We start from the raw sequence: 17048 nt of genomic DNA on the forward strand, positions 1-17048 counted from the left end.
CTCTTGTAGCCTGAATTAATTAATGTGTCTTGCTGACAAAATTATATTTTTTTGTAGAAAAGTTGGGACACCTGAAAAGGGGCTGAGATACGGGACTGTCTGAGGATGACAAGTGCAGCCACATGGATTTTTCTTTTTTACCATGACACAGAGGTGGGGGTGTTTGTTTAATTTGGAATACGTTTTTATTTGAATATTTACCACTGTAGCAGTACAAATTGCATTTTAAACAAATAGGAGAATAGTTAAATTAGCATTACTCAGAGACCCCCCAAAGTTAGACTTTGTTGCATTTAGGGGGACTCATGTCTCATTCAGGGGTTCTGAGACCTGCCGGGGCCCCGTACTTCAAACTCCAGTTGGGCGGTATCTAGATTTCCATACTTTCATACGTGCCTGTGCCATTCCGGGAAAGACAGTATTACCGGCAGTACACACAAGGGGACATTTTTTTTGTGTGTGTGTAAAGAAAAGGACAAAACTTCAGTTACTAGTATGCTAACAAAATGCTAACAAGTACTATGGAATTCCCATAGTGGATGCTAGGTAAATGCTAATGAGCGCATGCGAACATTAACTACTAGGACAGACAACCCTGTTCATAAAGTTATGCAAGTATTTAAAAACGCAGTTTGCAGCACGTACAAAACAGAAATTATACAGCAGGGATATTAATCCAGGAGGGGATTGTCTCTGGTGTTACCAAGAAGCTTGATCTTGCAAGCTAACTTTAGCCACTTAGCTAACGTTAACAAGTTAGCAAAACCCAGCTGGAGATAATTTATTTTGCACATCTTAGATAGTTAACTTAATAGTTATGTGATATATCGCAAACATTAGTAGTTTCATACAAGTGTATCTTGATCACCTAACTTAAGTTGCACAGCAGGACTAACTCTCCTCACGAAGCTCCCGCTTTGCTCGTTGTGCTTCTTTGTAAACAAACACGTGACTGGCTCTAACAGCAGTTTTGGGAAACTAGCACCGGTTAGCATCATAATGATAAATAATCTAACAGGCGAAATGAGGATCGCAATCTGCTTTTTCTATTACCTAGTGCACAAGTTGACTGCAGGTAGTTATTTAAAAATAACAAATATTTAAACGTATAAAAAACAATGGTATTGACGGTATTGGGAAATAATACCGAGGGTATTTTGAAATACCCCGGGATACATATACGGTATCCCACTCAACCGTACTGTACAGCATATCTCACTGGAACATATTTGAGCAATTATCCACCAATCCCATCAAAAATAAAACCTTCAATCAAATGCTAAATTACAGTTACATCACAAAAACTAGTCCTTGTTATCAGCACTGCCCACAAGGGTTGAATGAGGTACAGTGTGGGTGTTGTCTGTGATAATCTAAATAGAGAGTTTTTGAATAAATACATAAATAAATAAATGCTATTCCACATAAATATAGCCTTTTAATGAGAAATTGATTATTATATGAAACATTCATTTGAAATAAGCTGATATAATGATTTCAACATAACAGCAAAAATTACATAGGCAAGATATTAGGAGTTGTATATTCAATCAAATGTATCCATGGGTATATGCGACATTGCAGGGATGTTATGCTGATATAGCAAATGTGTGCTTGTTTCATGTATGCCGTGGTCAAAACTAACTCATATTTCATATAGTATACTTTGATTAAAACCGTCAGAAATTGCCATCCCTCGCTGATATTCATAATGAAGTAATTCTTAAGAATGGAGTGTATTTGTAATTTGTGCAAATGTACACCAACAGTAATTGTGGGTATTCTCATTAATATTGGCCTCTTTTGTTCTCTTGGAATTGCTATGATTTACGTAGTCTTTGATGTTATAACTATACCAACACTAAGTTGCTATTTACAGATATAATGTACATAGGAGAGACAGTGTCAGGAAATTGAGACTTCAATCTCTTGATGATGGGTAATTTTACCACATGCACAAACCAGCAGGGCTTTAGCTAGAAAACATGTATCTCAGGCTCAGAGATGAGGGACAGATCTGCATTGATGTGGTCTGAGTTGCTGAATTCTTTTGAATGTCTTTATCTTGTGTGGTAATGTGTTTTTACTGTATACAGTAACTAAACTAAGAGCAATTTCCCTCCTCTAAATATGTTAAAGGGATATGTAACAGGCACTTAATAATAATAATAATAATAATAATAATAATAATAATAATAATAATAATAATAATAATAATGACACTAATAACACTAATAATGTAGGTAGTGGTCCTTTACAGTTCTGAGATAGTATGATGTTTGATACTATGTTTAATTATGTAGCTATGTATAGCTATAAACATATGTCATGCCAGTGCTTTCGATAAAGTATGCCTAGAAAGGTTAAACAGCCTCTTGTCAGAGGGTTCAATCTGATTTGCATGGTCATTCAAAGTTAAGATCCAACGTGGCATGAAAAAAAAAAAAGTACATATGGTAGAAAGTAGATTTACAGATTAAAATCAACAGAAGTATTTGAAGCTTTTATATAACCGTTTCCCATAAGGGTTCACTCTAGTTAATAGAAATAGAAATCCAATGGCTTTACAATGTCATCCCATAATCCCACAGAATACACTCTCTCTGTCCACTGTGTTATCCTCCATTTGAAATGAATTTGGGGGAAATAACAACAACATAAAATACACGAATGGGACATTTTTCATGTTTTAGAAAAATGTATCACAGGGCATTCCATGCCTTATGTTTACCTCAGGGAAATGTATGGCTTTTATGGTGTCTGTTGCAGATGTACGTGAATGATTGATGTTCAAATTTGCTCTTGGTGCCGAAAAGCTTGACACATCAGCAGTCACAAGGTGTACGTTTTGCAAAGCTGTACGAAATAGCATTGATTGTTCATCTTCAGACCACGATATTGCACTCAGGCACCAGAAGAAACCACCTCATAAGAAATGCCTGTAGAATTTCAAGCATGGGAGGTAGCGCCCAAAGACAAGTTTCAGCTTAGACTGGATTCACTCACTCTCAAATGACACATTCAATTAACGAACAGCAATAAGCATCAAGCTAAATAAAGGTATACACATATATAAACAGCTGGTTTCCGTTATTTGACATGAAATGAATATCCGCTGCCACGGTCGTGTGCCAATGCTTTAAGTACAGCAACAACGTGCCTTAAACCTTACTTCACAAAGAGAGGGATGCAGACTTGTCATGGGTTTTTAATGTTATAAAGAGACTATATAGCTAATGCTTAGAGTATTTGCTTGCTGGGCTATTTACCCATACAATGTATGAATGCCTTCATACTGTATTAAACTGTCATTTTACATGTTTGTAATATTTTGTTTGTTGATTAAGCACATTAACTGAAATAAAAGGATGATATCTGGTCTGCCCTTATGCAACTTTATTATATCTTTAAAAATGTTTTACTCAGTAAAGAATGGCAGTTTCAGATATAACCTTTGTTCCCTCAGACTAAAATAAAGGCCTCTTTGTCACCAGGAGATGAATTTAATAGTTTTTCTTATTTTTTTCTCTTTATGCTCTTTTAGGAAATGACAGACATGCTGGGACAAAATATGGTACAGTCTTTAAAGTGGTTTTCATTAATCTTCTTCTTTATCCAACTAAAAGGCTTCATCACTGCCTTTTTGAGTTTCAGTTTAACAATTACAATTACAAAGTTGTTAATAATACATCAAAAGGCAGAACAAAAAGGTCCAAAAAGGGGGGGGAAAAATCAACTAAATAAAAAGGAATAACCCCAAACAGTTCTATTTGTAGTGTCTGTTTAATCTTCTTTTTGTTTGTTTGTTTACTGTATCTCAGCAGAGTTTGGTAGTCAGGTGATCTGATTGTTTCAGTATCTCTGTGTTGTACATGTCCAAGGCGTGGTTGACCCGGATCATCTCGCTGTTGTTCAGCTTGAGCCTGTGCTTCAGCATACAGGAAAACAGGTCCAGCTGGGGTTTCCCGGGTGCCACTGGAGGGGCCAGGCGGTTAATCCGCTCCCTAATGTCCAGCAGCAAGAGCATGACGGAGGAGGAGGAGTAAAACTGGGTCCCCTGGGTGTACGACTGGTTCACCTGCTGCACAGCGCTGCGGAGCAGGTCTGCGTTGAAGCGCAGGCTGTAACCAAACACCTGGATGTCGGAGATCTTGATGTAGATCTGGCGCTTGTTGGGGTCGGACAGGTCCACGGGACCCTGGCCCGTGTCGTTGCGCAACCCAGTGGGCACCTTGGCACGGCTTCGTAGGTAGATGTGTACCGTCTCAAAGAAGGTCTTCCACCGGTTGCCCAGCAGCAGGGTCCAGTTGAAGCACTGGGAGTTTCCCAGCCTCGTCTTCTCCCAGCGTGGGTAGCCGTGCTCGCCGAAGGGCATGCTCCAGCCCTCTGAGTGGCTGCCGCTGAATGGGTTCACGTAAACAAAGAACATGGGGTCGATGCTGCTGTTGCGCATCTGGCAGATCTTCATGGAGAGCCCAATGATCATGTGGAGGTAGTCCATCCGGTTCTTGTTGCTCTTCAGGGTCAGGGACATGCGCTTGCGCCACCGCGGGTCGAAGAAGGTCTCCAGGCGGATCTCGTTGCTTATGAAGGTGGTGTGGATGTAGAGGCGCGAGTCCATCTTCTGGAGCAGGTACTTGAGCTCCAGGTCCTGGAAGTCCAGGTCGGTCTCGAAGCTGATGAACTGCTCGCTGCGCTCTGAGTCCACGTTCTGGGGCTCACATCGGCCTCGGTACAGCTTGTACCCCTTGTTGCAGGAGCCGCACTGAGAGATGTTGGCCAGGCTGCACATGGCACAGCTGTTGTTGCCCCCGATGATACATGGGATGGGTCGCTGGCATAGGGTGACACCCGTGTGGCACACGCACATCCTCTGACTCTCCAGGAAGGTACCCCAGAAACTGTTCTCATTGCAGTAGAGGAAGGACTGGACCCTGTTCAGCCACTGCATCACAGACCTGGAGAATGGAAAGAAAGAAAGAAAGAAAGAAAGAAAGAAAGAAAGAAAGAAAGAAAGAAAGAAAGAAAGAAAGAAAGAAAGAAAGAAAGAAAGAAAGAAAGAGTGTCAGAGCCAGAGTGATCGAGGGGGAATAGAACAAATTGGGGAGGGGAGACACAGGGATAAAATGCACCATTAATAAGGACCATTTAGCAAGCACAAACTCAGTGTTTAACTCTGAGGATTAACCTCCACTGCCACTGCCACAGCCTGCTACTGTTTGTTACGGTCTAGTCTGTGGGGGGGATAATGTATTCCTCAAAGGCAGAGTTCCTTTATTTCCCTCATGTGGGATGGAAGCATTATTTCCTATGCAAATCGTGTCTCTTATCCCCCCTCAGGCATCCCTTTCTGTCATCTTGGTAGTACTGAAACGTTCTACTGTGAGATGAGGGTGATTTTCTAGGAGAGGTTGGAGAGCATGAGCTCAAGTTTAGCCTGACATGCTAATGAACCAAAATGAGCCATGGGTAGGGTCAGGGAAGGGGACAGAGGAGACACTCTACAGACCCAAACTACTTTTGCTCCTATGGGATATGAAATTGGTTGAAGGATATGTCACTGGTACTTTGAGGATATGTTAAAATTATAATCAGACAGATTCCCAAAAGTGATTTGATAAAGTTTTATTTTGAGTTAATACTGAGTTTGAACAAATTGAATTCAGATCTGAGAAATATATTTTAATCCATTTAACATTTCGTCTTTAATTAGCAATTCTTACATCAACCTGACTCCATTATTTTGTGAAGACTGGTTAAACTGACAAAAAGCAGATGTACTTTTGAGGCAATCTTCGATATGTACTAGTACATTTTCAGTCCTACCCTGATAAAAGTTCCTTTATCTGTTCCCCTTAACTGAAGAGAGGAGTATCAAAAGATAAGAGGAACATTGTAAAATAACAAAGACATGGCTGAATGCATGTCCCGCAAGATGCACTTTGAGAAAGTAATGCTTTTGGTCACGGCCACATATTCACCCCACTCTTATCTCTACAGGACATAAAGACAAAGCCAATGGCTATTCTGTTGAAATGAAAAATAGGTTCCAGTGCTCATGTAAGAGCATCTTGAATCTTGAGAGGAACCTTGAATATAATGTTTCACAGAACAAAAAAAACGGAGGAGGAGATGGATAAAAGGGTAAGAATTTACTTGACACCCAGCATCATAACATGTTATGACAAAGTCATAACCATGTCATAATATGTCATAACAGCTGACATAACTTCTCGTAACCTGTTATAATATGGTCATAACACTGTCATGACACATATATTTAGACCTGTTCTGACATATATTGTGTTATTTTATGGCTGGTTATGACACCTACATAAGAGTGTAAAAACCCACAAAACCTACCACACAAGGCAAAACATTCCATTACACCATAGCCTACGTGTCAACAGTATGTTGATGTTATATTATGTTTTGGGAAATTGACCATATTAAATTATCATTGTAATTGCGTACACATTGATGTCAGACATGCACCTACCCCAATGCTCTGTTGCTGATGTCTGGGTTGAATGCAGGAGCGGATTTCAGGAGCAGGACAAAACACCCTCTTTTTGACTCATATAAGGGCATGGCTTATATGATTATGATGGTCATAATGCTTCACGACAGTGTCGTAAAGTGTATTTTCTACAAGTTATTTAAAATATGATGAAAAAAACATGACTGTAAATAATTCATTATAACAACAACAAAGGATTTAAGAAACAAACTTTCAAAACAAAAGGAAACTTCTTGGCAGGGAAAAAACTAATTTGAATAAATGTGGGTTTTGACACTGTTATGTAGGTGTCATAACCAGCCATAAAATGACGCAACATACTGTATGTCACAACAGGTATAAATATATGGGTCATGACAGTATTATGACCATATTATGACAGTTCTGTCAGCTGTTATAACATATTATGACATGGTTATGACCATGGGTGTCAAGTAACGTGTTACCGATAAAAGCACCATGACTAAACAACCAAAGTTGAATGACAAAACGTATAAACAGGTTTATAATGCAGTCTGTCTCCAAAAGTTCGAAGAACACTAAAGGTTCCTCTGGCATTGACACAAAACACAAGGTATGAGATCTTTAAAATAATCCTCCTTTTTCCTGCCCTCAGGTACTTATTGGACTTTTGAGAAATGTTTGCTGCAAATGACGAAATACATTTCAAAGGTTTTGCGAATGTTTACGCCACAAAGATTAAACCATTCCTATTAGTTTTATGATCTATTCATTTACGTACGAGAGGCAGGCATACTCATATTATTCCATATATTCCCCCTTGAATTTATCTGCAATAACTACAGTTTTATGTGATCTGAAACACTGGAATAAAATATGTTCCATCATATAACTGCTTCCGTCAATATGCAATTTGAGAGCATCATGCTGGTAGTTTTATTTTTCCTTATTTTTTTCCCTCCAAAACAAGTAGCTGGGTTGAGTTTGCCACAGGGAATGAGATGGAAACGAGTGGGAATGAATGCTGTTTGTTTTCCCGAATCACAGCACAATCTCTGTGTTTGTAATGGGGCATCAGACAGCTCTGGTGCTCAGCGCAGATGACATAGATTATCACAAGACCCCTTCTGTTTGGGGGAACGAGGGAATAAGAAAGAGAGAGAGAGAGAGAGATAGAATGAGAGAAATAAAAGAGAGAGGGAGGTACAGAGTATATACAGAGATAAATACAGATACAGAGAGAGATACATATTTGTCAAAACTGATGACTGAATGTGATAGTTTTCTATTGGTGCATTATGTTGGATAACAAAAATAGCCTGCAATTTCATTATTGATAGAATTTCTTATGTAAGGGAGTTATGTACCAGACATATCTTGACATCCATAACCCTGTCAACGTCTATAGCAAATACTGCTAAATAATATATAGAGTACAGTCAAATCTGTTAACATGATAAAGTCTTCCCATGAATAATTACTTTGATACATAAACATGGATGCCGATTACTTGGCTGGGAGTTATGCTATATTATATCCATCACCATTAATCACTCTCTGTTTGAGAGGAGCTATAATCCCCTGGCACGTCTGCTATAGCTCTGCAAAGGCATATTCCCAGCAGAGAGAGCTCACATCTGTGATAGGTGAGTGGGTGTAAGACAAGGTGAGGCAGGTGGAGCTAAGCCTACATTTACCTTGTAACACATCGGATGTTTTTCTAATGCAAGTTCGTTCAACCACCAGTTTATCAGCTACAGGCTGATGACAAACGAGTGCAATTAGAGCTAGCCATCAGTGAGGGACAGTGAGGCCTTTCATACGTAGAGACGGCCACCACGCTTTGGTTACTAATTTAATTACAGACGTTTTTTTGGTTGAATACCACATGAATCTTAGAGATCTGCCGCACGCATGCATTCATGAAATGGCAACCAGGCTTGAATAAGCACCATCCTTTACTTTCCTTTATTTACCTCAAGCTAAATCCAATGAAAATATGACTTATGCACACAGCTCATGTTTGTAGCTCAGTTGGTAGAGCATGGCGCTTGCAACGCCAGGGTTGTGAGTTCGTTTCCCACGGTGGGCCAGTATGAAAATGTATGCACTCACTAAAACTGTAAGTCGCTCTGGATAAGAGTGTCTGCTAAATGACTAAAATGTAAATGTATACAGTGGTGGGAAAAGTACCCAATTGTCATACTTGAGTAAAAGTAGAGATACCTTAATAGAAAATCACTCAAGTAAAAGTGAAAGTCACCCGGTTAAATACCACTTCAGTAAAAGTCTAAAAGTATTTGGTTTTAAATATACGTAAGTATCAACAGTAAATGTAATTGCAAAAAATATACTTAAGTATCAAAAGTAAAAGTAAAAGTATAAATAATTTCAAATTGCTTATATTAAGCAAACCAAATGGCACAATTTTCATATTTTTAATTTTTATTTACGGATAGCCAGGGGCACACTCCAACAATCAGACATCATTTACAAACAAAGCATTTGTGTTTAGTGAGTCTGCTAGATCAGAGGCAGTAGGGGTGACCAGGGGTGTTCTCTTGATAAGTGCATGAATTTGACAATTTTCCTGTCCTGCTAAAATGTAACGACTACTTTTGGGGGTCAGAATAAATGTATGGAGTAAAAAGTACATTATTTTCTTTAGGAATGTAGTGAAGTAAAAGTGAAAGTTTACAGAAGTAGTACAGATACCACCAAAAATGACTTAAGTAGTACTTTAAAGTATTTTTACTTAAGTACTTTACACCACTGGTTGTATAGTCATCTGGTTATGCATAAAGGCATGAGTCTTTCCTGTCCACATGATCTGACCAGGAAAAACGTAGAACCCAGAGTTTTTCCAGGTAAAAACACATGGCCATGAAAATCTCCTGGTCCTAGTTATGCAGTACATCTAGTAGTATGCTTAAAAGAAACAACGCTGAGGCTCTACTCTGAACTGCTTGGAATGTTCCACTCATTGCACCTGCGAAAACACCATAAATGTTTAAAAGGGTACGGTCCAGCCGTGCCTGTAGATTGCCTGTGGATTGTGTAACAATGATTATCGCTATTGAAGTAAGTGTGTAATTAGACTACGGGTAGCAGCCTGAGGACAAGCCACCACCATCAAAGTCCACCCTGGGTTTCTCCCTGCAGGTCTGGAGCTAAGCAGCCTTCCACAGTAGGGTCAAACTGTGGAGGAACCCATTCCAGCCCTGGAGAGACTGGGTTCTTATTGTTCCTGCAGTTGTCCAGGGCTCTCCACTGCCGGAATCCGATTGGGACTGAAGGAGCCTTGCTTCCTATAATTATAGGCATGTGTCCCGTCGGTGGGGAGTACATCAGTAGCAGGGATTGCTGGGTTGTCACAGGCAGTCTTCTCTCTCTCCAACTCGGCCCTTCAGGGCAAAGGCCATGCCACCAGAGAGGCTAGGGCCTCAACTCAACTCTGAGCAGCAGGACAACAATATCTACTGCTGCTACTACTACTAGTGCTGTATGTAATGGTGGTGGTGTGGATATGTGCTTTTTAAATGGAGTAACATTGCACTATATTGCACACAGATATACACTACCAGTCGAAGTTTGGACACACCTACTCATTCCAGGGTTTTTCTTTATTTTTACTATTTTTTACATTGTAGAATAATAGTGAAGACATCAAAACTATGAAATAACACATATGGAATCATGTAGTAACCAAAGAAGCGCTAAACAAATCAATATATACAGTTGAAGTCGGAAGTTTACATACACTTAGGTTGGAGTCATTAAAACTCGTTTTTCAACCACTCCACCAATTTCTTGTTAACAAGCTATAGTTTTGGCCAGTTGGTTAGGACATCTACTTTGTGCATGACACAAGTAATTTTTCCAACAACAGATTATTTCACTTATAATTGTCACGCCCTGACTCTGGGGACTCGTATTTGTTGAGTCAGGGTGTGTATTTTCTGTGTGGTATGTTCTATGTTCTATTTTCTAGGTTTAGATCTAGATCGTCTAGATCAGGGGTGTCAAACGTCCGGCCCGTGATCAGGCCCGCAAACGGGTTTAATCCGGGCCGCAAGATGATTTTGTAAAGTATAAAAATGCGCTGCAATTTTTCAATAAAAGAAACTGCTGTTCCAATTGAGTCCACTGGATGGCGCAATAGCAATTGTGTTAAGCAAGCAAACTGTTTATACCGGGGCAGAGCAAGTAGGTCAAGCAAGTGCTGCCAGTCCGGATGAGCTACTTTGTTTTGCCCGCGATATTTATTACGGCTTCTACTATTAACATTATGTGCTTTGGCACCCTCATTGCCCCAATATGTCTCTGTCAAAAAAGAGAAAAGTGGACGCAGAGTGCAGAGTGTTCCAAGAAAAATGGTCATCCTCCTATTTATTCACGGAATTGAATGGGAAAACTGTATGTTAGGTGTGTTCACAGCATGTTGCAGTGCTGAAAGAATATAACCTTCGTCGCCACTATGTGAGTCTTCATGCGGACAAATATGACAACTTTCAAGGACAGCGGAGAAGAGAGAAGGTGAATGAACTGTTGGCGGGTCTGAAGAAACAGCAGTCTGTGTTTACTCACAGCCGAGACATCAGTGACGCTGCAGTGAAAGCTAGCTACCTCATTGCTAATGAAATCGCAGTGGCTTCAAAACCATTTAGTGAGGGTGAATTTGTAAAAACATGCATGATGAAGGCAGCGGAGATTGTGTGCCCTGAAAAGCGCCAGGCTTTTGCAAATATCAGCCTGACAAGAAACACAGTTGCATAGGATTTCCGATCTTTCAGTGGATTTGGACAGCCAGTTGAAGCAAAAAGTAAAATCATTTATTGCGTTTTCGGTTGCAATTGATGAAAGCACGGACATTACAGATGTTGCACAACTGGCCATTTTCATCCGCGGAGTTGATGACACATTGACCGTCACCGAGGAGTTCGTGGAGTTGGTGCCGATGACAGATACAACAACAGCAGCTGATATTTTCACCGCACTCGTCGGCGTGCTGGACAGGGTCGGAGTGGACTGGTCCCGCGCTGTCAGCCTGGCTACAGATGGTGCGCCCTCAATGATCGGGAAAAAAGCAGGCGTTGTGACAAAGTTCAGAGAGAAAGTGCAATCTGCAAATGGAGGACGTGATTTTTTGACTTTTCACTGTATTTTGCACCAGGAGGCTTTGTGTTGCAAGTCATTAAAGATGGATAACGTCATGAAGGTGGTCATCCAAACTGTTAATTTCATCCGATCCAGAAGCCTGAATCACCGTCAGTTTGACAGCCTTCTCAGAGAGAAAGACCACATCTATGGCCTGCCATACCACACTGAGGTAAGATGGTTAAGCCGAGTTGCTGTGCTGAGAGGTTTTTTTGATTTACGAGAAGAAATTGAACAGTTCATGGAAGAAAAGGGCAAACCAGTGTTAGAATTTAATTCCGCAGAATGGATGCAGGACCTTGCATTTATGGTGGATGTTACAGAGCACCTGAATAACTTGAACAAACAGCTGCAAGGGCGCAACAAAGTTGTCACGCAGTATTATGACAGCATACGTTCTTTCAAGTTGAAGCTGTCATTGTGGGAGATGCAACTCGCCGGTGGTGATGCAGCTCACTTCCCCTGTCTGAAAAATGTGTGCGCGACCAAACATGTGACAGGCATGAAGCGGTTCAAAGATAAAATAACGCCATTCACCGTGAATCCCTCTGATCTGCCCGTCAGCATCCAACTTGAAATAATAGACTTGCAGTGTGACTCAGATTTGAAGGGCAAATTTGCCACAGCTGGCTTGGACACATTTTATCAGAATCTCTTGCCAGGTTACCCCAACTTGACAACCCTCGCTGCAAAACTGTTGTGCATGTTTGGAACCACATATCTTTGTGAGCAAGTTTTCTCTGTAATGAGCATAAATAAAACAAAGCTGCGCTCAAGGCTCACGCACAAGCACTTGAATCACATCCTGAAGTTGGCTGCCACTCAGGATGTGACGCCTGATATTGATGCGCTGGTGAAAGCTAAAAGATGCCAGGTATCAGGAGTCAAATAAACTATGCAACCCCACTTATAGTGCTGCATGAGACACCCTGATATAGTTCTGTGATCTGTGATATACTTCTGTGAATCACTGAGGCATTGTGTGTTTGTGTGTTCTTTATCCTCAGAATTTTCAAATAACTTGAGGTGTTTTATGATGAATAGTGATGTTGTGCTTTTGGACACACTGTCCTCAGGCTCCAGCTTTATGTTTATATGTTTTTATGTTGATGTGCTATTGTTTTTAATTGATTTTATTTTATTTATATCTTTAACCTATTCTTGACTCTGTGGTTCTTGCACTTGTTTGGGGAACAGGATTTCATTATTTTTTATCTACATTTCTGCCTGAGAAATGACACCCTGATATAGTTCTGTGATCTGTGAAACAGTTCTGTGAATCACTGAGGCATTGTGTGTTTGTGTGTTATTTTTCTTTAGAATTTTCAAATAAACTTGAGGTGTTTTATGATTAATAGTGATGTTGTGCTTGTACTATTTTGGACACACTGTCCTCAGGCTCCAGCTTTATGTTTTATGTTGATCGTATTAAAACAAAGAAAACAATCTGAAGTTGTTGTTTTTAAGTTATATATACCATGATTTTACCGGTCCGGCCCACTTGGGAATAGATTTTCCTCCATGTGGCCCCTGAGCTAAAATGAGTTTGACACCCCTGGTCTAGATCTATGTTGGCCGGTGTGGTTCCCAATCAGAGGCAGCTGTCGCTCGTTGTCTCTGATTGGGGCCCATACTTAGGTAGCCTATTGGCATTAGTGGGTTGTGGGATCTTGTTCTGTGTAGGTATGTTTTGTGTTCTACCTTGGACTTCACGTTTCGTTTGTTTATTGTTTTGTCGGATGTTTATTCATTAAAATAAACATGTACGCATATCACGCTGCGCCTTGGTCTGACCAGTTCATGAACGAACGTGACAATAATTCACTGTATCACAATTCCAGTGGGTCAGACGTTTACATACACTAAGTTGACTGTGCCTTTAAACAGCTTGGAAAATTCCAGAAAACGATGTCATGGCTTTAGAAGCTTCTGATAGGCTAATTGACATCATTTGAGTCAATTGAAGGTGTACCTGTGGATGTATTTCAAGGCCTACCTTCAAACTCAGTGCCTCTTAGCTTGACATCATGGGAAAATCAAAAGAAATTAGCCAAGACCTCAGAAAAAAATGGTAGACCTCCACAAGTCTGGTTCATCCTTGGGAGCAATTTCCAAATGCCTGAAGGTACCACATTCATCTGTACAAACAATAGTACACAAGTATAAACACCATGGGACCACGCAGCCGTCATACCGCTCAGGAAGGAGACGCGATCTGTCTCCTAGAGATGAACGTACTTTGGTGCGAAAAGTGCAAATGAATGCCAGAACAACAGCAAAGGACCTTGTGAAGATGCTGGAGGAAACAGGTACAAATGTATCTATTTCCAAAGTAAAACAAGTCCTTTATCGACATAACCTGAAATGCCGCTCAGCAATGAAGAAGCCACTGCTCCAAAACCGCCATAAAAAAGCCAGACTACGGTTTGCAACTGCACATGGGGACAAAGATCGTACTTTTTGGAGAAATGTTCTCTGGTCTGATGAAAGAAAAATAGAACTATTGTTATGTTTGGAGGAAAAAGGGGGGACTTGCAAGCCGAAGAACACCATCCCAACCATGAAGCACGGGGGTGGCAGCGTCATGCTGTGGGGGTGCTTTGTTGCAGGAGGGACTGGTGCACTTCACAAAATAGATGGCGTCATGAGGAAGGAAAATTATGTGGATATATTGAAGCAACATCTCAAGACATCAGTCAGGAATTTAAAGCTTGGTCGCAAATGGGTCTTCAAAATGGACAATGACCCCAAACATACTTCCAAAGTTGTGACAAAATGGCTTAAGGACAACAAAGTCAAGGTATTGGAGTGGCCATCACAAAGCCCTGACCTCAATCCAATAGAACATTTGTGGGCAGAACTGAAAGCGCGTGTGCGAGCAAGGAGGCCTACAAACCTGACTCAGTTACACCAGCTCTGTCAGGAGGAATGGGCCAAAATTCACCCAACTTATTGTGGGAAGCTTGTGGAAGGCTACCCGAAACGTTTGACCCAAGGTAAACAATTTAAAGGCAATGCTACCAAATACTAATTGAGTGTATGTAAACTTCTGACCCACTGGGAATGTGATGAAAGAAATAAAAGCTAAAATAAATAATTCTCTCTACTATTATTCTGACATTTCACATTCTTAAAATAAAGTGGTGATCTTAACTGACCTAAAAAATGGATTTTTTTACTAGGATTATATGTCAGGAATTGTGAAAAACTGAGTTTAAATGTATTTGGCTAAGGTGTATGTAAACTTCCGACTTCAACTGTATTTTATATTTTATATTCTTCAAAAAGCCACCCTTTGCCTTGATGACAGCTTTGCACACTCTTGACATTCACTCATCCAGCTTCATGAGGTAGTTACCTGGAATGCATTTCAATTAACAGGTGTGCATTCTTAAAAGATAATTTGTGGAATTTCTTTCCTTCTTAATGCGTTGGTGCCAATCAGTTGTGTTGTGACAAGGTAGGGGGGTATACAGAAGATAGTCCAAGACCAAGTCCATATCATGACAAGAACAGCTCAAATAAGCAAAGAGAAACAACAGTCCATCATTACTTGAAGACATGAATGTCAGTCAATACGGAACATTTCAAGAACTTTGAAAGTTTCTTCAAGTGCAGTCGCAAAAACCATCAAGCGCTTTGATGAAACTGGCTCTCATGAGGACCACCACAGGAATGGAAGACCCAGAGTTACCTCTGCTGCAGAGGATAAGTTCATTAGAGTTACCAGCCTCAGAAATTGCAGCCCAAATAAATGCTTCACAGAGTTAAAGTCACAGACACTTCTCAACATCAACTGTTCAGAGGAGACTGTGTGAATCAGGCCTTCATGGTCGAATTGCTGCAAAGAAACCACTACTAAAGGACACCAATAGGAAGAAGAGACCTGCTTGGGCCAAGAAACACAAGCAATAGACATTAGACCAGTGGGAAAATGTCCTTTGGTCTGGAGTCCAAATTGGAGATTTTTGATTCTAACCGCTGTGTCTTTCTAAGACGTGGTGTGGGTGAACGGATGATCTCTGCATGTGTAGTTCCCACCGTAAAGCATGGAGGAGGATGTGTTATGGTGTGGGGGTGCTTTGCTGGTGACATTGTCTGTGATTTTTTTAGAATTCAAGGCACACTTAACCAGCATGGCTACCACAGCATTCAGCAGCGATACGCCATCCCATCTGGTTTGGGCTTAGTGGGACTATCATTTGTTTTTCAACAGGACAATGACCCAACACACCTCCAGGCTGTGTAAGGGCTATTTTACCAAGAAGGAGAGTGATGGAGTGCTGCATCAGATGACCTGGCCTCCACAATCCCCCGACCTAAACCCAATTGAGATGGTTTGGGATGAATTGGACGGCAGAGTGAAGGAAAAGCTCCTTCAAGACTGTTGGAAAAGCATTCCAGGTGAAGCTGGTTGAGAGAATGCCAAGAGTGTGCAAAGCTGTCATTTTGATTTGTTGAACACTTTTTTGGTTACTACATGATTCCATATGTGTTATTTCATAGTTTTGATGTCTTCACTATTATTCTACAATTTAGAAAATAGTAAAAATAAAGAAAAACCCTTGAATGAATAGGTGTGTCCAAACTTTTGACTGGTACTGTACATGACATTTGGAAGAAGATATCACCCCAACTCATCCTAACAGATGTGGGAGTACATAGTAAACCCACCTGATAATCTGTGTGCTTAAATATAAACACCAATTGTTAAACCTGTGCCTTGAACTGAGCCCCACAGCAAGGGACTACACATGTGTCATATCAGCCCTGTGTACTGTATGTCTACAGAGGAAAGATACTACAAACACTAGTATCTCGGTATGCTTAGTGTACGCTGCATTGGTGGTATCAAAGAGTAACACTGATGTGGGTCCTGGTCTGAAGGGAGGATGCCTATTGGCATAGTGCATCTCTCACTGACACGGATGCATGAGCACACACACACACATATATACATACACAGACACACAATAATTCACTCACACATAAACACACACACACATATGTAAAAACAAATAAACAAACACAGTATCTCTTCACAGTGCCGTCAGGCGTCCTTGATGTGTGCTCTGCCGAGCACGGAGTGTGCACTGCACTGCTTTGATAACACTTCTGAACAAACCCTTTGCCAAAGCTTGCATCCTAGCGTGGGTTTGTTCCTTCTACCTTAGTGACAGTTGACAGCTGTGCGTTCCTTAACCACATAACTGAATATTTTGAGGATTTTCTCTGTTTATATTTGTATATTGACATTCCACGCAGCTGTAACATTATTATTTATTTATTTTTATGTCTGGTATTTAGTGTGCTATTTTTCTCCATGTTGTCTGGTATATTATGGGGTGGAATGACTCCATTTTAGAATGCATTTCAGACAGCATTAGCATTAACACAGTGCCATGTGTGC

The 17048-nt window shown here is 40.6% G+C and overlaps 1 protein-coding gene across 1 annotated transcript in view; it reads right to left on the reverse strand.

Moving 5' to 3' along the window:
- Window positions 1-1415: 1415 nt before the first annotated feature.
- Window positions 1416-17048, reverse strand: part of LOC121541687 (BMP/retinoic acid-inducible neural-specific protein 1) — a 133991-nt gene continuing 118358 nt past the window's right edge. The window contains exon 8 of the mRNA XM_041850924.2: window positions 1416-4958. Within this exon, the coding sequence (XP_041706858.1) occupies window positions 3818-4958 (1141 nt within the window). The 3' untranslated portion in view covers window positions 1416-3817. The remainder of the gene's footprint in view (window positions 4959-17048) is intronic.

Source organism: Coregonus clupeaformis, chromosome 27 (assembly GCF_020615455.1).
Source record: "Coregonus clupeaformis isolate EN_2021a chromosome 27, ASM2061545v1, whole genome shotgun sequence".
Taxonomy (NCBI): Eukaryota; Metazoa; Chordata; class Actinopteri; order Salmoniformes; family Salmonidae; genus Coregonus; species Coregonus clupeaformis.